The sequence below is a fragment of the Equus caballus genome, chromosome 6, assembly GCF_041296265.1.
Source record: "Equus caballus isolate H_3958 breed thoroughbred chromosome 6, TB-T2T, whole genome shotgun sequence".
NCBI lineage: Eukaryota > Metazoa > Chordata > Mammalia > Perissodactyla > Equidae > Equus > Equus caballus.
In genome coordinates, this window is record NC_091689.1 from 80874435 (window position 1) to 80900583 (window position 26149).

A 26149-nucleotide genomic window follows, 5' to 3' on the forward strand; every position below is an offset into this window, starting at 1 on the left:
AGCTGTTCTACCAGGTCAACCCAATCCTAAAGAACATAAAGTAACTGCTATTTTATGTTCTGCTGAAAGCACTGATAGAAGCCAGAATTCCAAAACTATAAGTTTTTACATGATAAGAAGTGGTTACATGGCAACTAGGTGTGGGGTTAGGGGTAGGGGTAAAAAATCCCTGGACTTGCCCCAGCAGAAACACCTCAGCCAGAAAATGCAGAAGCAGCTCAGGTTAAGGTGACTGGGAAGCTCTCATAGGCACCTTGGAGGCCCCTTTGCTGCCAAGACCAGTGTGGTGGTAAATAATGCAAATGAGTCCCAAGGCCCAGGACCTGAACGGTTAAGGTAAGCCTAAAATAAACCAGGTAACGGGCAAGATAGAATTTTGATTAAAAAAAACAAAAATAGACCCATAAAAAATTCAGACTGCTGGTTCGCTTGCCACATGATTCACTAGGAGGTGAAGCAAACATAGGAATGGTTTTCCAAGTAGATTTGAACAGGAATTGAGAGTAGAAAATGGACCTAAAATGGAAGTAAAGGGAAAGAGCTATGAAAGGGAGTTTAATAAAATTAGTGGTAAACTCCCAAATAGCAACCAGGGATTTAGGAACTGAGTGGAAATGGTTAAAGCACTTCCCTCCACGCCTAGGGGTAGAGTCCTAAGACCACACGCTACAACCTAGTTTACCAAGCATGAGAGAAGCGTTTAAATGTGATCAAATATTATTGTATTGAATGCTGTTGGGAGTAATTAAGGCATTATTTGGAGCTCAGAATTCTTTTTTTTTTATATGGATACTTCCAACAAGATAGGACCTAAGTGGACACATCCTTGCATAGTTTTAGTTAGGTTTTCTCTAAAAGGACTAGGTCCTTGTCTAGTAAGCAGGACATACATTAAAAGCAGAACAAAATTTGGGTATAAGAGTATAGTTGAAGCCATTGGAGAGAGCCTGTACAAATCACAATTCACGTGATGTAAACGTAATAGGACAAATGTATGTATCAGAATGAAAATCTTTTTTTCAGCTGCAGGGTGGATTCTCTATTTTTAATACTTGACTTCAGAGAATAAGTATTCACTCTGATCAGTAAAGACAGCAGAAGACAGAAATTTCACATGGTATAAGAGGAAATGGATATTATTCTACTAAGGGGAATGGAGGCCCTAGGAAGCACTCCTTCATTACAAACACACAGAGAGGACACACTGGAGGAGAAGGATGCAGCCCAGTGAATAGAAAGGAGAACCTGAGAGAAAGCTGAAAGTTGAGCTCACATTAGGAGGAAAGTGGAAGGCAGGAGCAGAAATTAGGTACCAGGAGCAGGAAGCAGAAGCTGGAAGAGACAAACAGGAACCTTCAATGAATACACAGCATTTAGCGTGCCCTGGAGCGCTTTACCGAACCTAAGCTGAAACTCAGTTATAGCCTCAGATCCAAGAATAAGACCAACGTTTTCTTTTTCAAGTAACTCTGCTAATTGTGGTAAAACCAGCCTCACTCGTATCTGCCTGAGGCTGGAATATATCCCAGCTCAGGAGAAAGAGCTTTTCTGAGTCTTCACCCACACAAGGAGTGTCTCATTAATGATTCTTTAGTGTCTTACTACCTCCCACATCTGAGCCACAACAGCTCTCTCTCGAATGGAGTCTTCACCCACACAAGTGAAAAGTCATTCCTCCTCCCTAACATCAAATTAATAGACTGCTAACTCACATATCTGACTAACCACAAGCTTCTAACTAGCGAGACCTACCAGATTCCCATTACTCCTATTCATTTTTTACAACCCTTTTCAATATTATTTAAGGTTTATGCAGCAGCTGCCCAAGGGCCCTTGTAGTTTCATAAAGACAAGAGGATCCCAACATGGTATAATGCCAAGTCAAAGTGGCTGCGCTGTGCCTTCCCTTTATTTCCTTTGTCCTGGGCTCTCAGCCACGTTTCTGTAATTGCCCCCATGTCTATTCAGACAACAGGAAGCATCGTCAGTGCCCAGAAATCTCGACCATTATGGTAGGCCTGGAGTACATCCTGCCCATGCCTTCATGGCATGCTCAGACTTGGCACAGCTATGTTTAAAACACTGCCAATATCAGAATGTTAACATTTTTTATCTTTACAATATATTTTTTCAGTTAGTAAGATGTTTTTTCCTCTCCCCTCCCTCATCATTTTTCACATGGAGAAACTAAAGCACCAGAATGTCAGGTGCCTTATCAAAGCTCACACAATCGGTAACAGAATTAAAATTAAAACTTGGAACTCCCGACTCACAAATCAATAGAGCATTTTCTAAATTGTCCTGGAATGTTAAATTTCCATAACTAAAGGAAACTCTTTGGGGAAGAGAGCAGATGCTAACCCAAAGGAGAATAATCTCACTAGAGCACTTTGAACAAACTACAGTCTTCACTTTGTTTCAAATTAAAATATGTAGATAATATCTTTGGGATACACAGGAATGAAGTAACCTATAAATAATTGATGTCCATAAACACTGTCATGTCTTTCCCATATGAGGGATCTCATAAGCCTTCTGTTGATCATCTATTGAAAGTTATTTTTCCAATAAATTTGCATGACTTCATCTACATTCTTTCACCCTCTTGTCTTACATATATTTTTCAGTCCAATGACGGCTCTGGTTGGGGTATATATGTGTGTAAGGGAGGAGGCAGCAGCTGGCAACAGGCAGTGAAGCTAACTAGCCTTTAGATAGTGCAATCAGAAGAAAAAATCTGCATCATGTCAGGCCTCCATTCCTCAGATAGAACATCACAAAACGCCTTTCATGCCCTCCTTCCAATTTGTGCAAAATATCTAGGTAATTACACTGAGATTCTTCACCACACAGTAAATAGTTGGGCTGGCTCTGTGCAGCCTTAACCCTTCCCCTGGATTTCTGTGAAACTCTATTTCAGCTATCTGGCCAGTGTTCAAAATACACAAAATCCTTACTTGTAAAACCAGTATCGTTTTCCTATGTTTTATTAAGCTAAAATTTGAAATGAATTGAGGCTTTACCTTAGATGTCCTATTTTCAATAACAGACAGACAGGCAGTACAGAATAGTTTTTTCCAGGATGTGTGGGATCTAAAAATCTACTCCAAGTGAACAAGTCTATTCTTAGCTGTATATAATTTCCCAAAATGTAGAAACAACTTCTGTTGCATGATCTATAGCCACGAGACCAGTTACGCCAGCAGGTCTTCCCATAAACACTTACTTAAGTGTCTATATACTTGCCTGCAGAAAGGAAAGGGTAACTTTGAAGAAGAGAAAATAAACTGCCCTTAAATAAAAGTGTGATGTGACTGGGTCCCATCTCAGGCTTTGTACCACAACCATTTGAGCTTTGGACCATAAGCAAATATAGGGAGCCAGGCCAGTTTACTCCAGTTTTTATACAATGTTCAAAACCTGAGGTGTATGTCCGGTGAAAACAAGTCTGCATTCTACTGCTGAGTGACCATGGACAAAGAAGTAGGCAAGGGTCTGGGGCAGGTGCAGAGGGACCTTTATCTCCATCTCCTCTCCCTGGTATGCCACGAAGACCTAAGTGAGGTGAATTCCTTCGCACATTGTTCATAAGCTCAGACCCTGCAGTTTGAATCAGGAGGGATCTCGAAGGTCCAACCCAGTACACCAGGAGGTCTAGCCTGGCAGTTGAAGGAGGGAAGCAAGACTGGGCTGAGAATTCAAATATACTCAAGAACAGATTTTAGTTCTTAGATTAGCCACAGCATTTCCCTAGTCCCTCAGTCACACAGAATCCATGGCCAAGTCAGATTTGCTAGCTGTTCTTGAACCAGAACCGCAACCCCAGGACTTACATCTGGGCAGGGTTGCTGCTGGAGAGGAAATTAACCCCATGGCATTTGCTACTTTGTTGGATTCCAAATACTGGGGGGAAAAAGTGTGATGACAGCATCAGCAGACCATGAAGGCCAGAAGAGAGGGTCATGTTGACTACATGCGCAGATTCAATCATAGTAACTCAGTTCTTTCTGCCTTTACTTGCTTTGTCTTGCTACTTTCTTCACCTTTTGTTCCTATTCAATAAATCTTACTCTCCTCATAAAATCTCTGCTTTCTTTATAATTTTCATGATTACCTTCTTCACTTCTCCATTTTAAAAATCCATCCTTAAATCCTGGCTTCTCCCCTTTCCTTCTTTTGTTCCAAACTCTAACCTACATCCTCTTTTCTTCATCCTTTTTGTGCACCAGAACTTTCACCAAGGGACCAATCATGCCCACTGTTAAGTGATAAAGCATGGCAGATGCGTGCATGAGGCTGGGGCAGTGTATACAACCCTAAAACTCATTCTACCTATTGAGTTTGTCTCAAATGTTAAAACTTTTGAAATAAAACTTGGTTATTTAAGAGAGCACCAGAGGAGAAAGACACTAAAGAAATGTGGGTATGTTTGGTTATTAATCCAAATGAGTAAATTAGTACAGCATTAGCAAAACATTCAATTAAAACAAGTCAGGTAATAAGCCTAAAATAGGTGTTGAATTTGTTTTAGCTTTGTGTTTATTTTTATGGGACTATATATTTGCTCATAGAAAGGGAAAAGACTGTTTTTAAAAATTGGTGAATAAAAGGAGACCATCGATTGAGCAGCTTAGTAAAATTTTTTAAGGTATAAGAATTTTGTACATTCCTTAATATCTCATATCATACCCTAGAATAAGAGCTACTTGAATGCCCATTTTTACAGCAAATGGGCTGGCCAACCCTCAGTGGAATGTACACGTTTTTTTTAAATATGCTAACCAGCAATCACGTTATGATCAAGTTCCTCAGACCAGCGAGCCACTTTCTTTAAGTTGACATTGCACATTCCTGTCCAATGGGCTGATTTTAGTTAAACAGATTTCTCATATTTCCCATTTTGTGGGCTTTTACTCATTCACAGATTTATAAACTTGGACTTAAAAAAAAAAGCAAATTATTTTAACTTTGTGTTCTCTTAAAACTTTCATGAGTTTTCTCTGAGCAGAAACAGCAAGATTTTCATGGAAAGTGACTGGCTTAACTGTGCCCTTATTTGGCATTTTCACCCCCAGGAAAGCAAAAACAGGTTAGAATGAACATAATGATAAAAGTGCAATGAGCTCTACCAGTAAACCAATGTCTAAAGGTTCGGAGAGAAATTGCCATCATACCTTCACTGCTTTGGGAGGAGGACTTTCAGAAAGGCTGGAGGCTCTGGCATCTGGACTTAGTGGCTTGGGATGGACAGGCTGCTGGACTTCCCTCTTAACCTGGGAGTTACCTGCTTGAGTTACAAAAGGAAGACATTTTATACTATCTCATGGGAAGTTTCAGCAAAGGTTCCTCTCCAAAACAAAGTTTAGTCACTTCCACTAATGACAAGTCCTTTCAACACCAACAAAAACACTGCTTCTCTGTTGAAGAATATTCTAATGCTAAAAGCTATGCTCTTAGGTTCTCTCACAGATTGGGGTCTCAGCTGGGAGACTTTCTCTCCCTTTGCCACAAACAGCAGGAATCCAAACCAGCTTATATAAGGAAATTTCTGCTCTGTAGCATTTGTCATTTTTTAAGGCTATATATAGTCTTTGATGACTTCTTGGTAGTTAACACTCCCAATAACTCTTTCTAGTGTGTTTCAATTGAAGTTGGGAAAACAGGGGAACATGAGGGCAGAAATTTCATACCTTGTGCATTCATGTGTGTGTGGCTCTGTGTGTGTGTGTGTGTGTGTGTGTCATCTGAAATTGTCTTTTTGGTCAGTCATATAGCAGATATCCATGAATGAAGATTATGGAAAAAGGCTCCATGAAGTTTTTTTCATAATCATTGACGTGTCACCTGCATAAGTTAATTTCCTGCCAATACATTCACTATGTGGAAAACTCAGAAAAGGCACAGAAAAGTCAGTTACACAGCTACCAAGGAACCATTAAAGAATTCCTTAAAATCTAGAGTTAAGTCAACAAAGGACTAAAAGATTAGGCCTATTTTTCAAAAAAATGTTTTGCCAACCTAGTCAAAACTCAGAAAAATTTCCATTCCAAGCAAAATGATTGCAAAAGGAATGTTCCTGGATTCAAGCAGCAAGAGTTTCTCTGTGAAATTTTAAGGGAGGGCTGACTAGAGACCTGTTTCGTTCATACTTCTACTTCAGACACTGAGTTTTCGGTGTCTAGCAAACTAATAACCTGGGGAGAAGCTAGAAATCCATATATAGTTTAAAAAACAATACACTGAAAATCAGAATCAACAGTGGACATAGTAAAGAAAAAAACCAAAGGTTTTTGTCCTTGGGAAAAGTGAGGTTCAAAATGACTCCAAAATAGAATGAAAAGGTGATCAAATTCAGCACTAATAAGAAAATCTCTAGAATATGGCTAGAGGGCAGACTATGGAACACATTTAGGAAAGCAGGGAAAAGATATTTTTAAAAGGTTACTCAAATACCAATTCTTTCTCCTTGTAAATGAATAAAATTCTTTCTGGCCAAACTTCTATCGAAATGAAACTTCAAAATTAGTTCTTACAGCTTTAACCCTGAAAAGGTTTGGTATAAGAGGTAGAATAAGTTCAATGATAGAAGCATCAAAAGTATTCAGTTTGCCCCAAGTTAATCATATTTAATTGAATTTAACTTCTCCCTAAGCCATGAAATGTGCGAAGCGTATTCAAGCATCAGTATTTAACATCAAGTGAAAGATCTGATCAGCTAAATTACTGGATTTCATGTTACTTTCCCAGCACTTGGCAGCAAGGGGGACACCTCCCAAATCAAATACCGGAACAACCACCTCACCCTCCAAATCTGAGAACAAATGCTTACGGGAGTCATCTTCGGCAGGGGTGGAACGGACTGCCAGGCTATTCTCAGTTGCAGCAATCTACAAAAAAGGAGGGGATTAAGAATCGCATTAAAAATAAAAGAGCAAACTGCTGTTAATGTCATAAAAACCTGCTGACTCCAGTCAGTCACTGGCTGCCTGGGGGAAATAACAGGGCCCAGAACAGCTGAGCATTTAAATAAGAGGCAGCAAAATGTCTTTTATGAGGATATTAACTTGCCTCTCAATTACAGAGTAACGGGAGAAACAGACTGCACTCAACTGCCAAAAGTGTGCATCATCTCCCTTTATAAAAGGAGTTCCAAACCATAACCTACTCACAAAAAAAAAAAAAAGGTAAAACAAAACCTGTCAGGGAGAGCAAAGCTTCTCACCATATAACCATAACTCACTCCAAGGCAAGATAGTCTTTACATAGAGGAACTATTCTTATTCTTTTAATTTCCTAATTCCCTATTTCCCAACCAAATACATCTGCTGAAACAAGTTTGCCAGTATAGAAGACCTTTTGAAAGCTATAAAACAAATTTACCTAAAACCAATCTCTGGTATTATTGTCAAGGTTAGTTTCACTTTTTAATCCCAGTTGCAGAATGGCAGTGTTTAACAAGATTGTGGATCCTACACATCCCTCCCCATACAGTCATCCCTCAGTATCCCTGGGGACTGGTTCTGGGACCATCTGCGGATACCAAAATCCACAGATGCTCAAGTCCCTTATATAAAATGGTGTATGTAGTATTTGCATATAACCTACGCACATCCTCCTCTCTACTTTAAATCATCTCTAGGTTACTTCTAATACCTGATACAATATAAATGCTATGTAAATAGTTGTTACACTGTATTGTGTAGAGAATAATGAAAAGAAAAAAATGTCTGTACATGGTCAGTCCAGACGCATAGTAGACCTTTCAATCCAAGGTTGGTTGAATCCTTGGATGCAGAACCTGCAGATACTGAGGGCCAACTGTGTATCTTTTTCCCAGAAGCCATCAAATTTAAACAAAAGAACTTTCTACTAGCTCTTTCTCTCCTTTCTACTGGCCCCTAGGCCTTCCTAGTATCCTCCCCTTCACACTTAAAATCATGAAGGGTCAATAGATGACCCAATATGGAATAGACTCTTCGTGTAATAGTCTATCATTCAGATGTCAGGGATTTTATGGGTGATGCCGAGTGTTTATATAAGGATGTCTAAGGTACCGAATAAATTTACAATGGAGATTAAGCTGTTGGCTGACAGCACCTGAACTTTAGCATGATCATGTTTTTCCACTCCTCTCTTTTCATTATAGGAATTCTGCCATGGTATAAAATGAACCAGTATAATAACAGTCAACATTTACTAAGTGTTTACTAAGTGCCAGCGCAGCTACTGGAATGATCACCTTCAGGCATTCTTTCATTTAATGATATGAAATAAATTTTCTGAAAGTTGTGCATGACCATAAAAAGCTTTTCAGTTCTTGCTAATTAATTCATAGGTGCATCCATCCCAGGATGTTCTTCTCTCACCCTAAATTTGGTCACCTTGAACTTGCAAGGTAATCTTAAGGCCAATCATGACATCATTGGACATGCCCAACCAGATGACTTCACTGCAGGAACAGCCAGGAGACGGCACGTGACATTTTGCTCAAACATTTCATTAAAGGAAAGCACAAATTCATTCACAAGAGGAGAAAGGGAAGAACATTACCTTGACAAAATATTCTATTTCAGGCAAGTTTACCCTAGCATAAATGTCCTTTTCTAACAAGCTGAAGTTCAAATAGTTTTTAGGTATTGGTTAACAAAAGCCAGGCAAACAGCCAAAAGGATAGCTGTGTCTCTGAAAAATTTTCCGAATTTTAAGGCAGCCAAGGGTTTATGAACCTGCAGTGTGTGCTTGAAAACTATGCACTATCTTTATCTCCTTTCTTCTCCACCCACTCCCCAATTTGTGATTCAGTTTCACTGATGCCCTTTTAAGCTATAATTAAAATGTTCTGATCCTCCAGTTCAGCTCAGAGTTCCAGTTTCAAATCAGCATGAAGACAATAAAGAAGGAAACATGAAATTAGATATAGGGACAATCCAAGCATTATTTTCCAGATGATCCCTTCTCAAACTACGCTCCTAGAGTAGATGAGGGGATTTCAATGCTGGGAATGTTTCCCTCTTCTTTTTCACAGTATATAAGAAAAATTCCAAACATATTTACTCAGTTATTCTTAAGACAATCTCCCTCTTTAAGAAATGGGAGGGGGCAGCCCGGTGGCGCGGTGGTTAAATGCGCATGTTCCACTTCTTAGCGGCCCGGGGTTCGCCGGTTCGGATCCTGGTGCGGACATGGCACCGCTTGGCACGCCATGCTGTGGTAGATGTCCCACATATAAAGTAGAGGAAGACGGGCACAGATGTTAGCTCTGGGCCAGGCTTCCTCAGCAAAAAGAGGAGGACTGGCAGTAGTTAGCTCAGGGCTAATCTTCCTCAAAAAAAAGGGGAAAACCAGGTAGTCTATCGAGAGAACTCACTTGATATCTGAGATGTGACCCATGGGACTAATGCCTGAACCCACTGTTGCAAGGATGTATATAATATATTTGATGATTTTAAGATTATGAAACACATTACTGCCAAGAATTTTGTCTTATTATTTCAACATACATTTGTGATATGTTTTTGTAAAACAAAGTGATTTAATTTTTCTAATTTTTTCCTGTTCTATTCTAAAATCCAAATTTTATAGCCATTAATCTGAGACCATTTTTCTGGGTGCCTAATTTGGTCTAAGTGTATCTCAAGAATTCCTATTGGTGTTCTGTCAATACACCATACTTTTAAAAGTCTGTTATAATCAAATAAGTTTGAGAACTATTGCTCTTAACCCACTCTATTTTTTTAAAAAAAGATTATATTTTTCCTTTTTCTTCCAAAGGCCCCCGGTACATAGTTGTGTATTTTTAGTTGTGGGTCCTTCTGGTTGTGACATGTGGGATGCCGCCTCAGCATGGCCTGATGAGTGGTGCCATGTCTGCGCCCAGGATTCAAACTGGCGAAACCCTGGGCCTCCGAAGCAGAGTGCTCAAACTTAACCACTCGGCCACGGGCCGGCCCCTTAACCCACTTTGATTATCTTCTCACCTTTGGAAGAATGGCCTCAAGGGTGTCAATATGTGGAACAGAAACAATGGTTTTTCTCCTAAGATTAATCACTGTAATAGATTTGAAAGCTCTTTCTCCTTATCTAACCTATTTGATTATCATATTGATGGAAAGACCAAAGAGATCGGGTAATGGATTGGCAGAGAAATGATGAATTCACCTGACATAAATATTGTTACTTACTTCAACCAAGCCATTCATCTAATGATAAGCACATAAAACACAAATTTGACTTGCTTAAAATCTTCCCGTGGCCTTCCACCTTTTCAGTACTACATCCAATCTCTTAAGGGTGGCATACAAAGCTTTTCAGACCCACCCTAGCCCTCTCCCTCCACCTGTCTCTCACTATTGCCTATATGTACCTCATGCTCCAGCCAAGCCATCCTGGTTTGGAGCTCTGATTTCTAAATCTCTGTTGTGTCTGCCTGAAATGCCCTTCTTTTTCTTTATTCAATCTTCCCCTTATTCACTTGGCCTATTTCCACACATTCTTCAAGACTTGGCTCAGACATCACCTTCTTGAGGAAGTCAGGTTAAGTGTGCTTAGTCTGAGCTTCCAGAGCCCTGCACAGCCCTCTCACAGCACTTGTCATACTGTTTCATGATAGCAGACCTATTCCTCCTCTCCCTCCACTGTTAGCTCCCTTGCAGACAAAGAGCACATGGAATGGTTTGTTTGTATTTCGTTTTTAAGTTTAGCATTTCCTGTGCTTAGCATAGTGCTTAGCTTTCAAAATACTTTTGAGTGAAAGAATGAAATTTTCTTGCATAAAATGTGTTAAATGAAGAATATACAAATACTTTGAAGATAACAGGTTTAATTAAAACAGATTTTTAAAAATCACTTTAGCTCTATGCCCTCTGAGCATACGCTGAGCAAAGGAATTTTCCAGTGAAGGTTCATGATTTGGTCAGTTGTAAGCTGCAAAGCTCCCCAACCGAAATTATGTGACCTGCAAAATGACAATCTGTCCTGGCAACTGTTAGCAAATTCCCAGACACTCTACAGCCTAGAGTTAGAGTTGTTTCTAATTTTAAGCATCTAATTTAGAACACATGCTTCCTTGGCAACTGGACAGCAGATTTTTCAACCCACCTTTTCTCCATCCTGATGGGAGATGCAGACCTCAGGACCTGGGGGCACATTCTCCTTTTGCTCCAATTTATGAGTTTTGATTTCACCACCATTGGCTCTCAACTCATTCTACAAAATAAAAATAGTCTGTGAATTAAAAAAAAAATCACTCTTCTATTCTCTTCATAGCACATCTATTAAATAAACTTGGTATGTTAAAAAAGAAAATTCTTTTAAGAGGCCTCAGGTCAAATCAACCCCCTAATTCTTACAAGCAAAACCCATTAACTAGTGAAATGACAAAAGCAGCTTTGTGGACACATACCTCTGAGTTAAATAATTGTACACTAGTCTAAAACTGGATGCTCATTAGAATATAGACATATCAACACAGACACACACAGCAACAACCCCCAGCATACAATGTTCTTGTGATTCACTCTTCTAGCAGCAGAGCTTGTGGGAATGCAAAGCTTGTGAGTTTTATCAGAAAAGACCATTCTGGAGCAGGGGAAAGGAGATGCCAAGTGCCAATAATTAAGAAAATATACTGACCATATATATAAATGCCCGGCCTGGAAAGAGAGACAGGGATGATGTATACATATAAAAACTGAAATTATATTTAATGATATCATAAAACAACTATTTTTGGTGAGACATTCAAAAACATGGTTTTCGCATAAAATTCATACATTGCACTAAAAACATACCTATTCTACTTCTCATAACAGAGCCTCAACACAAAAAAGCAGGCATTAATACTGTCATAAGGAGGAAGCATAATCACATTTTTTCCTTGCAAAGAACACTTGGGGTCAAATGTTAAAATTAACTTTATCTACTAGATCCAAAGTCAATACAGAGGTAGATGAATATGGCCATTTCCTACCTTTAGTCTGCTAGTAAACTAATGCCTTTCTGTTCTCTGTGATTCTTTAGGCATGGGGTGGAAACTAGTAATTTACGGCCACAGGGCCAACGAAGAGAGTATGAGTGTGACAGATTTATTATTCAGGTGTGGAGTTCCAGATTAAGGCACACAGCTCCAGAGGTGCGTCTATGAGGAGGAGCTGGCAGCCAGCACTGCAGAAGACAACAGTACAGCCCAACAACTCATTTCTGACCCCAACTCAAAGCCCAGCCTCTAGAATCACTGCCAGAAAGTGTGTGCCTTATTACAACCACTCTCTTGTAAGGGGCCTGAGAAATTCTTTTGGGATGAGATAAAAACGTACTTTTTACAAGAATTCCTAAAGACTTTTCAACTCTGAAAATTTACAGAGCAGAACTGCAATGCAGAAACTCCATTAGGAGTTTAAAAAAAGGGTCACTGAACAGGTTTTTCCACTTAGGAGAGTCACCTGGTCAGAATGGTTACAGCAAGAGGGCACCGAGAAGCAGCAAAATCCTGTAACAAGAAAGAATTAAGCTCCACAGATTACCTATTTGCTGTATCTTCTAATCTGCCTTCTAAGAAAAGCCTAAATTTGCTAATTTTTCACAATCACAGTAAATAATGAGCTTGTGCACTTCGCTATTGATTTATACACATCATCTCTTCTTAAAAGTATAGTGAAAAAACAAGATGAGGAGCTGGCCCAGTGGTGCAGTGGTTACGTTTGAGCACTCTGCTTCAGCAGCCTGGAGTTCGCAGGTTCGAATCCCAGGCATGGACCTATCACCACTTATCAAGCCTCGCTGTAGAGGCATCCCACATAAAGTAGAGGAAGATTGGCATAGATGTTAGCTCAGACCCAATCTTCCTCACAAAAAAAAAAAAAAAAAAGAAAGAAAAAAATTTTAAAAATCAAGATGAAATTATTCATTGCCCAGAGACGTAGGCCGCCAATAACCAGAGAATGCACACTTAATAATGTGGGGGAAAGCAGGATCAACTCCTGGAATACACATTATGACTTCTATTAGGCACCAGTCCCAGTATGCCTGGGAACAAATAAAATTCATTACTATTCTTCCAACTTTGTTAAAAAATAGGACATCAAGAGATTAATGTGTGATTTGAAATCTTAGAATGAACAAATGTTTGAAAGATACATATATATGTATGTGTACATATGCATGTGTACATACAAATAAATGGCTTTTAAGATGTAACTTCAATTCAATTGTAAATTCAATTCAAAGCAGTTCTGTAGTGTCAACCTGCCAGTTAAACCCAGGAAAGTATAAAATGGAATGATCCTCCATTCTATTGAGAATACCAAATCTTTGTGCTTAGTGAGCATGACATCATCTTCCTGTCATTTCTCCCTCCTTTTCTTATCCACTATTCTATTTCTTTAAAAAATCATTACATCATAAGACGTAAAGATTAAGTAGACCATATAGTATATGATTTCATTTATATGAAATGTCCAGAATCGACAAATCCATCAAGACAGAAAGTGGGGACTTGGGAGTGACCGCACACGTATGGGGTTTCTTTTTGTGTGAGGGAAATGTTCTGAAATTAGACAGTAGTGATGGTTGCACAACCTTGTGAATATACTAAAAATCACTGAATTGCATACTTTACAATGGTGATTTGATGTCATGTGAATTATATATCCATAAAAAATTGCAAAGAAAACCCCACCCCACATTAATGTTGAATATATCTGATATTTCTTTCCAGTATTCTGCCTTTCTTCCCTCAAAAACAAAAATAATAAGTAGAAGAGATAGGAAAACTCTCAATGACATTACTGCATGGGAACATCACAAAAAAACGAGACGGGTGGGAATGAGGAAAGCAAAGTCAGGATTAGGACATGGTAAGGATTACGAATGAAGCTAGGGTAGGACTTCTATGAAAGGAGAATGGCTGGGGACCAGGAAAGGAGCCAGAGCTCACAGGCCAGGGTCCGGGAGACATTTCTGGTTCCACAGTCAGTGACCACTGGCTGGATGAGTGAATGAATGAATGATGCAGGACACATACTGTATAGTTGGTGGAACTGCTTTGTTTGGACACAGCTGCCTGGTACTTGGCCATTCGATCCTTTATAGAGGTGTCTGACAGGCGTGGGAACTCCAGATTTCGCCTACTCTCGCTTTTCTCTGAGTTGAATGCAGAAGATGACAACTGACCTGGAAGCATGCAAACAACGTGCTTTATTAGAAGGTAAGATGTGACTGGAACGGGTTCTAGATTCTAAATTTTGGGCTACTGTAATCAAATGTAATCAATTTCTTCTATTAAAACTACAAAGAAGGAAATCAGGAATATAACTGTTATTTATAAGGTAATATTCATTAACTTTCCCAACATTAAAATGAGAACCCTTGCCATAACTGAGTATTGTATATTTAAAATTTCTGGCTTATTTAAGATGTGAAAAAATTAGATCTCAATGCCACTTTAGTTTGCCTTTCTTTGATTACTAGGAGGCTGATGATTTTCCTGTTGGTTCATTTTATTTTCTGTGAAGTGCTTGTATATGCCCCCTGCAAAACACAATAATTCTGCTTTCAAGGTGTTATGTTACCACTGGTAATACAGGATAACTAAAATCGTGACTGGGGATACCGCCCATCCATGGGAGCCCTCCAGCCCCAGATGACTGTGGAGGCAAAACTGTTGGTGGTACTTCCCTTGTAGTCCCGCAGAGGTATCCCTTGGTTACCCAGGTTACCATTGACAAGGACGGATTGAAAACACAGAGAAGCTATTTGCAGAGAGCAATGACACTTGGGAATGGCTTGTATCTAACAGACTTCTTTTTAATTTGTGCCACTCTTCCTTTAGAAGCATTGGCTTTGAGGCCAAAAGGTACTGCTACTAATGAGTATTTCCTAGAGAACTTCACACACGTGGAACTCTCTGCTTACCTGGACCTACTTCCAAATCGTCCAGAGAATAGCTGTTTTCAGAGATCCTCCTTCCAACCGCACTTCGGCTTTTGGTCCCAAGAACCTGTTTGGAAAACAAAACCCAGAAATAAGCTTTGGATAGAAGATGGGAAATCTGGATGCAATGTTCAAAAAGGAGGCCTGCAAATCTCCTTTATAAACAAAATCCAGAAGTGATGAGACTTTATGTTAGTTTTTATATTGCACAGAATGTGTTTTTAGTATTATAAATATCAAGCACTACATATTCACAGGTGCCCAGGGAAAAATAAGTAACTCTATATAGGTAATGCTCTCTGCTAATGATCACTGCCTAACCAACTTAACCAGAAAACCTTGTAACTTAAACAGTCATTGGAGAGGAATCCTCATGTCCCCAGTGACAATGACATGTTCCCAAATTGCCAAGCTCTGATGGCAATATCTGCTATTTCCCTTCTCCGTCCCACTTTATCCCTGCTGTGGCTACCTTGATACATGTCTTCATCATCTTTTTCCTGGACTATTGAATTACCTTTCTCATTGGTTCTTCTATGCCTTCCAATCAAGTCTCTATGATGCTGCCATCACCCCAAGTAACACAAAGTAATTATCCCCCAAAACAGCACTATTGTTATTCATTGTGTCAAATACACCCAGATAATACCTTTGTTTCATTTTTAGAAGCATATTCTTTGATCCTTTCTAAATATGACAATTTTGTAGTATCATTTTCTACAGAGAGAATAGAAATATGATATAGTCTTTTTTCTAATATGGTTGATTGAAATTTGTTTTTATTACTAATGGTTGGAATGCATAAAAATAGAAACTTCACCACAGACATGCTGGCTATTTTTATTATTGCTACTGCTTTGTGGCCTACAAACACAAGAATCTGATAAATTTAAATTTGTGCACTACCATCTATTTTTTTTTTAAGATTTTATTTTTTTTTCCTTTTTCTCCCCAAAGCCCCCCAGTACATAGTTGTATATTCTTCGTTGTGGGTCCTTCTAGTTGTGGCATGTGGGACGCCGCCTCAGCGTGGTTTGATGAGCAGTGCCATGTCCGCACCCAGGATTCGAACCAATGAAACACTGGGCCACCTGCAGCGGAGCACGCGAACTTAACCACTCGGCCACGGGGCCAGCCCCCACTACCATCTATTTTTTAATTTAAAAATATATATTTTATGAGGCCAGCCCGGTGGCGCAGCGGTTAAGTTCGCACATTCCACTTTGGCAGCCCGGGGTTCGCCGGTTCAGATCCTGGGTGCAGACATGGCACCGCTCATCAAACCATGCTGTGGTAGGCGTCCCACATATAAAGTAGAGGAAGATGGGCATGGATGTTAGCTCAGGGACAGGCTTCCTCAGCAAAAAGAGGAAGATTGGTGCAGTTAGCTCACGGCTAATCTTCCTCAAAAAAAAAAAAATATATATACATTTTATTAATGTATATAATCATGAACAAACAGGATCTTTGGGACATTAAAGTAAGAACAAATGGCAAAAAAAAAAGTAATTATCCCAAGATATAAATCTATGTTACTTTCTCGTTCAAAATTCTTCAAGGATTCCTAATCACTCCTTGAATGAAATCTAAAGTGCTTAGTATGTCACAGAAGAGCTGTTCTAGATCTGGTCCCTCCCTACCCTCTCTGGGTAGTCTCTTCCTCCTCTCCTCCCTTACTCTGGGAAAAAGCAAACTGTGAGGTCTATGATCTTGTAAATGAGTTCCCCTCCACTCGGGATTACCCCTTTTTATCCTTCTGTTGTGTAGCAAATCCCTGTTTCTTCAAGACTTAGTGTAGGGGCTGACCCCATGCCTGAGTGGTTAGGTTCGCGTGCTCTGCTGCAGGCAGCCCAGTGTTTCGTTGGTTCGAGTCCTGGGCACGGACATGGCGCTGCTCATCAAGCCACGCTGGGGCGGCGTCCCACATGTCACAACTGGAAGGACCCACAACGAAGAATGTACAACTATGTACCAGGGGGCTTTGGGGAGAAAAAGTAAAAAAATAAAATCTTTACAAAAAAAAAAAAAAAGACAGTGTAAGCTAAGAAATATTCCCTGTGCAAAGTCCGCACTACCTCTCCTACATAAATCTAAGTAGTCCTTCCTCTGTTCCTAAAGTACCTAGTCACACTGCCATTACAACGCTTATCAAATTGCTGTGGGTGCCTCTACTGGACTAGAATCTTATTGAAGGCAGAGACCATGTTTTAAGTTTATTTTTTAATAGAAAAGTGGACCACAGGCCAGCCTGGTGGCATAATGGTTAAGTTTGCATGCTCCACTTCGGCAGCCCCCAGTTTGCCAATTCAGATCCCAGGCGTGCGCCTACGCACAGCTCATTAAGCCACTCTGTGGTAGGCATCCCACATACAAAATAGAGGAAGACGGGCACAGATGTCAGCTCAGGGCCAGTCTTCCTCAGCAAAAAGAGGATTGGTGGCAGATGTTAGCTCAGGGCCAATCTTCCTCAAAAAAAGAAAAAAGAAGAAGAAAAGAAAAGTAGACCATACAGATTTTTTGAATAAAGTATTTTGTAATTTCTGTAAATTACTACATTTATATCTCTCATATCTAGAGTAGATCTTTAAAGTTACAAATTACAATTTTTAAGTCTGGAAAAGTAACTTAAGAGAAAGCTACTTAGTGTCGCAGAATGTTCCCAGGCAGAGTACAGAGAGTTTGTCACTTTTATTCAGCTTGTAACGAGAGCCTTCAACCAGATCCTATCATTCAAATCTCTATTTCCATATAACCTAAGTAGGAAAGATATCTGAAAGCCAGTATGACAGGAGATAAGGGTAAAAGATTTAGCACCCTTTTGAATTCAACATTAGTAAATAATTATAAACTTTTAAGTTTAAAGGACTAAGCAACTCAACAGTAAAATTTAAGATAGTGAACTATCACTTTTTCAAGTCTCTTCCTCCCCCCCCCTCCCCCCCCCCCCCCCCCCCCCCCCCCCCCCCCCGTCTTGGAGATAGAAAACATACTACTTCAGAAATCAGAGCCAAGGACTGGTTTGCTTGTACCATACAAATAAGAATATATTTTCTTGCAAATTCAATATATTTAATATAATTTATCGCCAGTCAGCTTTGCTATTTACATTATTAACTGGATCTGTTTTTAATAAAAACCAAAATAAGCTGTAGCAGCTCTAACCCTGCCACATCACACTCAGGTCAGCTGCACCAACATCAGCCACATGCCCATGACTTGCATGCGGCAACACATTCTTGCTCCAGGAGCAACCCCCACCTGGAAATAAAGATCACTAGCCAAAGCGAAAACATAAGTTTGGCAGGGTACTTTTCATCGACATTTTTTTGTTTTCAAAACATTTCTTACTTGCTGATTATTAAAGTAAAGGAAACTCCAAAGATTTGTTCCAAAAGCTGCTGCACTGTTAGATGATCACTATAAGAATTAGAATTTTTAGGGCTCAAGAAGGTGGAAACCCTAGAAATACACTTTTTTTTTTTTTTTTTTAACCAGAAGGGAAGGGGCTCTGCATGCCACAATCTGCAGAGTTCAGTTTTCTGTCTGTACTTGTCCTCACCTGTGAGGTCCCTGCACTGGTGTTACTAGCAGCAAGATCATTTAGAACCAGAACGTATGCCCTGCCAGGGCAGAGGAGTTCTTTGGTTTTAGATGCATAAAATTTCTCATCTTTGCTTTTTATTTAAACCTTTGGGTAAAATAAAGTAACAGCCCCTTTTTAAACAAAACAAAACAAAACAAAACAAAAACCTTCTGGTCCATGAGGGTATCAATATTATGAATTATCTTCTTTCAAGTGCTAAAGAAGTGAATGTGCAAAGCTATTTGGTCTTAGAGAAAAAGAGAGAGAAAGGTTTCTGGAAATTAAAATGACACTGACACTGGTTCTGAGGAGGAACACAGCTCTGAGATGAGACGGTTTTTAACGAGATCCCAGGCGAAGCACTAAGCATTTCTTTCAATACCTTTTCACCTCCAAACCACTCAAACATTAAGAATAACAAGCTCTCAAACGCATTTCCAAAAAACGTTATGATCCTCATTTTCCAAGTGGTATTCTGAGGTACAGGAAGAAGGAGGGGTTTCCTCCACCATTTCTCAAGGAAGCAGAGCAGCAGAGAAAGAAAAAAACCAGGATTCTGGTACGGAAATACTCTCCTATAATACATTTTTATCACATTTCAGCCCTTTTTACTCAAATGCCTAAGGGAGCCTTAATCATCAAAATCTGTTAAGAAAAGAGAGAAAAGACAAGACACTTCAAGACTTTCTGGAATTTCCTAAGGCTTGGCCTCACTCCACCCCCACAAGTCCTCCTTCCTGTCAGCTGACAGCAGTAACTCTCATTAGTGTGAACGTCTCTTAAATATTCTCTGTGAATCTATAAACGTGTACTAATAAGAAAATAAGACTTTGGGGCTTTTAGTCAGTAGTCCATAGAATTTCTTTTCTCTGGCAAATTTTTTAAAGAAATAGAGTAAGTTAGGTCTCAAATGACAAGGAAAAAGCAGGATTTCCTGCCGCCTGGACTCATATTTTCAAGAAAAATTCTCTTTAAAAGTTGATTCTCAACACTGTAATTTACTGAAAGCCTCCCATCTCTCTTAGCCACTTCCTCCAACATTTCAACTTTAACCTTCCTTCAGACTCTCTCATCTCTCCAAAGTCAAAGGTGGCGGGAGGATGACTTTTAGGGAAAAACAGGACTTTGCTGAACTATGCATGGGGATCATAGGGTGTAGACAAAACCTGGCCTTAATTTCTTAAAGAATTAAGAGAGAAACATTTCCTTCTCCAGAGACCCTCTTAGAGAAAATAGAACTCATTTAAGTAAAACAATACACACAGAAGGAGGATTTATTTCCAGCTGGTGGGATTTCTCTACATTTTCTGTATTTCTAAGTGTTCTACAAAAACTATGTTTTACTCTTACAACTAGGAAAAAAAGGAAGGAGAGGTGATACTTCGTATTTATTAAATTAATATAAACAGATAAAAATGATCAAACCAAATGCTGATGAGGTTCTCGGGAATTAAATACGTCTTTAGTTGTGCTACTGGTGTGTTAAAATAGTATAATCTTTGAGAACAAACTGAAAATATGTAAGAAAAATGTTTAATGAATTATATCTTTTGACCATGATACCATCACTTCAGTGACATAGCCCTCCAAAAACAACTAAAAACAAAATGTTTCTGCCAAGACACTCAAGAGTTTTTTTATGAGGCTAGAAATAATCTAATTACTGGGGAATGATTAAACCATATAATGAAATGCCATATTGCCACAAAAGGGTAACTACATAAATTAGGAAGATACACAGGTAGGTCAGTATAAAAAAGACCAAACAAAAGATAAAGCAAACAAAACAGCACACAGTGAGCAAAACCATGTAAAAACTAATTATTCAATGGTAAGGATATCACTGTGCACAACTGGTGGAGATTGCTCTTTTTTCCCCAGTTTACTTGGCTTTTTCTTCTGGTTTACTCTGTGTGTGTGAGATTTTTCAGATGACTATTTAATTCACGTAAGAAAAACAAACCTCCCAAATCCTTACGTTTCTAAGTCAAGAGTTTTAGTACAAATTTCTTGCATTCCAATGTATTTCTTCTCTTCATTGCCCTGATGTTTTATATACTGTTACAAGACTATAAAATGTGGGAAGAGGGAAGATAGAGAGCTAAAGTCTTTGAGAATACAGCTGTTGATATGTTCTAAATTTTTCGCGGTTTCCTTAGATTTCAAAGATATGTAAGGCCATGGCCAGTTGTTTTTATCCAATAAACAACTATTATAATATCCATGAAGATAGCGTTATATGGTGGAAGGGGTACTACACAATTTCAGTCCTTGTTCTGATATTAATTAGCCACATGACATTGGGCATATAAATTAACTTCTCTGATCTCAGCTGTTTCCATCTGTACAACAGGGATTTTAATATCCTAACTGCCTGAGGGCAGTAAGCTGGATTAAGTATCTCTTACAGTCCTTTATAGTTCCAGGATTTATGTCAACGATCTTGATAGAGATTTCTCGATCTTGATAGAGATTTCTCGCTCATTGTAACTCATCGATGAGTTAGACAGCTAGAGGAACCGACTAATATATTCAGCTGGATACACACCTATGTTGTCTAATCCAGGAGTGAGTCCAATAGCACGAAGACAAAGGTGGTGATATTTGGGGGGTAAATGAAGACTTTCTGGCCCCTCCAAACTTTAATGTAGACAACATTGATTAGAGAATGTTCCTAGAACCCTGACATTACTTTCCAACATGTTTTATTGTAATGAAACGGGCTAGAAACCAGTAAGTAGTTGGCATGAAAGTAAGCAGAAAAGGGATGACAGGTCTCCAGCTGGCACATCAAGGACAACCTCTAACAGTGAGAAAAATCAGAAGTCCTCGAGTGGCATCTTTACACCTGGATCCATTATTATCTGACTACAAAAGACCGAAGAGTTACTAACCAAAGGTAAATAAAACAATTTATACTGGTATGAGGTCTTTACAAGAAATGATCCTCTATAGAAAGAAATCAGTCAAAATAAGTCTCAGAGCAGTCTTATTTACATTTTGAAATTACAGAAGAAGCTATAAACTATAGGTGAATATAATAAGCAGCAAAAAATTAGTTTTAATAGGATATATGAGAAAGACCGCATTGACAGAAAAAGATAATTCTTGTGTTTATTTAATAAAACTAGTTATCCATATTTAAAGCATTACCAATGTATCTACTGGAGCCTTAATGTTGGGTCAACTCAAGATTTATGATTCACTGATAAGCAAATTAAAGATATACTCTTCTACATTAGGATGACTATATCAGACTCCACAGTGATGTGACAGTTATTCAAATCCCTTTACTTCCTAAGTCCATGTTAAAATTATGACTTGGGGCTGGCTCCGTGGCCGAGTGGTTAAGTTCGCGCGCTCCGCTGCAGGCGGCCCAGTGTTTCGTTGGTTCGAATCCTGGGCGCGGACATGGCACTGCTCATCAAACCACGCTGAGGCAGCATCCCACATGCCACAACTAGAAGGACCCACAACGAAGAATATACAACTATATACCAGGGGGCTTTGGGGAGAAAAAGGAAAAAAATAAAATCTTAAAAAAATAAAATAAAATAAATAAAATTATGACTGAAAAATATGCAATTAATACCAATTATGAACATCCTCAGAACTGTCTTCTTCTAGGAATATAATTCCAAATAATTTTATTAAAGATATTAAGAAAGCATAAGAAAACTCTTATGAAGATAACATTAAGAAGATAAAGGAACACATGTAGTTATTAATCAAAGAGGAGAAAATAAAATCTCATGGATAATTTTATAAGAATGTAGGGATTCCCTATGGACACCTACCCGTTCTTTGAGAAGGCAAATATAAATTGTTTCTTTGATGCAGATTATGGATGGGTTGGCCATGGCTAAAATTTCTGATGAACACAGATCAGACTTTAGCTTGGTTGCCTTATCTTCTCAAGGACTCACTCCACTACACCAACACATATACACTGTTAGGTGTCACTGTTACGCAAAGCTCAACAAAGACCAAGTGTCACTTCCAGGAACTTACAAGAAGAAAACCACAAAAATGTTGAACGGGTTGAAGAAGGATGGTATTACTCTCATACTAACAAGTGTAGCTTTTGTTGGCATTTTGATGCTAGCCATTCGTATAATGATCCCGGTGATAAGAGGAACAGAAATTCTAAGGGAATTTCAAGGGTTTAGGAGAGACATAGCTAACAAGTGAAAAGTGGGATGGGACAAAGGAAACTTCCACTTTTACTTTAGATTCTTCTATTTTAGCTGAATCTACTGTTTTATCTTTGTAATATAAAGCAAGTTAACACAATTAAAATATGAATAACTGGAGGCATTAAAACATACCATGGAATAATGGGGAAAAAAGGGAGAAAGAAAAAAATGTCTTTTCTAAACAGTTTTAATTCTATTCACTTATGGACAAAGTTATCATTACCTTCTCATTACTATCTCTTATCCTTTGTTAGTCCCCAAAGAGTGAGAAAGTGAGTGTGTTTTAGGAAAGAGGGATTTTTGGTGAGGAGGTATTCTCTCTTCTCTTTCCTCTTTTCTTTCTTTTCTTTGAGGAAGATTAGCCCTGAGCTAACACCTGCTGCCAATCCTCCTCTTTTTGCTGAGGAAGACTGGCCCTGAGCTAACATCCTTGCCCATCTTCCTCTATTTTATGCAGGACACCTGCCACAGCATGGCTTGACAAGCCGTGCATAGGTCCGAACCTGGGATTCGAACTGGTGAAACCCGGGCCACTGAAGTGGAATGTGCGAACTTAACCACTATACCACCAGGCCAGCCCCTCCTCTTTTCATTACCTAACTCCTCTCCTAGAAGATGGAAACACTGCATGGAAGAAGCAGTAGTCAGCACCTGTGCAAAAGAATCAAGGGATATCCATATTCCAGCCTTATTTTCTTGCATTACATCTAACTGGGTCAATCTTCACCCAAAGAAAAGACAATAATTTAAATAAGTTATGAAGGAACAAATATACCACCCAAATATTTGGTCTTTATTCTACTGTTCAAGAATTTGTGTGAAACAAATATGTTAGGAACCAAACAGAAAGAACTGAGACTTAAGGAGACTGTCATATGCTCCCTACATTGCTTGGTCACTCCTGGGCGTGAAAGAGTTACTTAGTTTTTGAATAACCACATCTTGGCTTTTAAAGATTATAGATTCAAATGTCAATATGATGATAACTGAACTTTGGTTATAACTAGTTGATCAGCTATCATAAAAGGATGCCCAGAATAGTTACCTCAGCTACCTAAAACCCAGATCAACATATACTTGAAGTTAGGGATGTTGACCCACATTCAGTATATGTCACTGGGAGGTTTCTTTTTCCTAGTAATGATGATATGTTACATTAACTCATCCACTGTTCATTCACTCACAGGAAGTAGAACCATCATGTTCAACTAAATCATCTAAACTGAATAACCTGTCTATTCACTAAAGGTAGAAAATAAGTGAAGAATAACTTTTATTGACTCTTATTATTTATATGTTGAATTCTAAGCTTCTTTTCTTCCTTTTATTAAATAAACACTAAGAGTCAAGTCATTGTGCTGACCACTGGGGGAGAAAATATCATTACCTTGAAAGAAATTATAGACTGAAGGGTACAAAATTATATATAACTATTAAAGGAAGCATGATATAAGTGTCCAAAGAGAAGTAAAAAGAAAATTCTACAGGAGAGTGAGGAGGGTTCATTCATTTGGGAGAAAATGAGGTAAGGCCTCACAGTCTTAATAGATCTTAAGGAGTGAGATTTCAAAAGGTAGCAATTGGGAGACAGGCATGAATACTTTAGAGAATGAGGAGTAATCCAGGATTTGAGTATAAGATTGGCTATGAGAGTGGAAAGGTAGGCTGCGCTCAGACTGTGGAAAACCCAAATATTAAATATGGATTAGTTTGAGGCATCAAATTTTCTGATCAAGAGAGTAACATAATTTACAACTACGTTTAAAAAAATAAATAGCAACAGTGTGGAGGATGGATGGGAAGAGAGAAATGAAAGGCCAATGGGGAGGTTCAGGATAGAATGGCCCATACCTGAGAGAGGTATAGAGGGCAGACTTAGATAGCTTAGTAAGTGATTGACTGGGAAGAGGAGGCAGGCAGAAGGAAGAACTGATTCCAAGCTTTACAGACTAGGAGATTTGGTGAATGATGATGCATTAATGGACACCAGGGGTAAGGCAGGTTTTGGCTGGAAAGATAATGGGTTCTTTTTTAGCCTTCTTGAATTTGAATGCCTAAGGGATATTCACAGAGATGTCTGATCTGCAGACAACCAGAAAAGTATGGAGCTGAAGTTTGGGTTAAGAGTTCAGGATTAGAATCTATTTTGGGAATTCATCTCTTGGAGTCATGGAAAGAGATAAGATTACACAGGGAGAGAGGAAAAAACAGGAGCGCAGAGAAGAGATCAGGAAGATAAGAGGACAAGAACAGAAACCATCTCAGACAAGTAGCAGAGAGACTAAGAAAAGTGGAGCTCAAACCACTTAACTGTGTCCCCTGTAAAAAACTGATAAAAAGATTTCCGAGGACATGACATTAGACCATGTATTTCTGTTATCCCGTGGTCCCTGACCTGGCTTAGCTAATTAGTTGAGATTCCATCTAGTTCTCTAAAATTCAATTATGGAACCAAAGACTCACATGATTTGTACCTAATATAGTCATTTGTCTCACTGAAGTACTAATTTGTTAGCTCTGAAGTATATATTCCTACTTGTATACTCTTGCTCCTAAAAGGAATTCTAGTGTCCCTACCATATTTCTTAGAGCTTCCTTCCAAAGATCCAATGATGCAACTCCTTGATTAAAGCGTTATCCATGATAAAGCTGAAATTTGGTAACAATAACAGTAACCTAGTTTCAAACTGATTAGTTATTCCTTAACCTAAAGTAGATAAAATGGTTTTTTAACGGTTTTATTGAAATACCAGACAAAACTTTTTAAAGTAATCTAGACTATTTCCAACATGGATAATGATGTTTAGAAACAGCTATAAAACAAGAGCAGCTGTGTTTTACACTTCCTAAGCAGTCCATTAAGTGACAAATGACTATTTAATCAGGAAGTTTAAAAAGGTGCCGAAAAAGTCCAGGACAGTGTTAGAACCTCCCCCGTCTTCCAACACTGTTAGCAATCAGGCTGCCCAGTACCATCAGAGATCTAGTAGGCTCTTTCTTTGTACGAGGGGTTTTTCTTCATTCTGACTGGCCACAAAGAGATAGGTTTGTTCTGACCCATCTCTCACCAGACATTTATGAGAAAAAAGTCTCTCACTAGATCCTTACACATAATCAGCATTTTTGTTTGCTGCAGTCCCAGTCATTTCCTACCTTAGGCCAGTTTTGACATGCACCAGCCTTTTGCACTGAATCCACATTGTGCCTGCTGGCATGACATCAGCTGTCCTGCCCCTAACAGGGTCTGTGAGAAGGAGACTTACAATGGCGCTTTGAGTCACAACAAAGCCCCTTCCTCTCTATTTAGGATTTCTGACATTTTTTTCCTTCCATTTAAAATTCTTCTTCCCATAAAAAAAAAATTTTTTTTTTTAATTAAGACCATAAAGGGGAAAGAGGGAGTTGGCAGGCCTGAGAGGACTAAAAATTCAGAGAGATGAGA

At 38.9% G+C, this 26149-nt stretch overlaps 1 protein-coding gene across 8 annotated transcripts in view; it reads right to left on the bottom strand.

The window, feature by feature from the left end:
* The window catches only part of LIMA1 (LIM domain and actin binding 1), an 81271-nt gene that overhangs the window by 4973 nt on the left and 50149 nt on the right, over nt 1–26149 (bottom strand). For 4 of the 8 annotated variants that reach the window (XM_023643538.2, XM_070271350.1, XM_070271349.1 and 1 more), the window contains 5 exons: nt 14911–14995; nt 14021–14169; nt 11098–11205; nt 6830–6887; nt 5175–5284 (listed from right to left, as the gene is read on the bottom strand). In XM_023643538.2, the coding sequence (XP_023499306.2) occupies nt 5175–5284; nt 6830–6887; nt 11098–11205; nt 14021–14169; nt 14911–14995 (510 nt within the window). Of the gene's footprint in view, nt 1–5174; nt 5288–6829; nt 6888–11097; nt 11206–11631; nt 11652–14020; nt 14170–14910; nt 14996–26149 lie in introns of all 8 variants that reach the window. The other 4 variants (XM_023643535.2, XM_023643537.2, XM_070271352.1 and 1 more) reach the window with 2 other exon arrangements.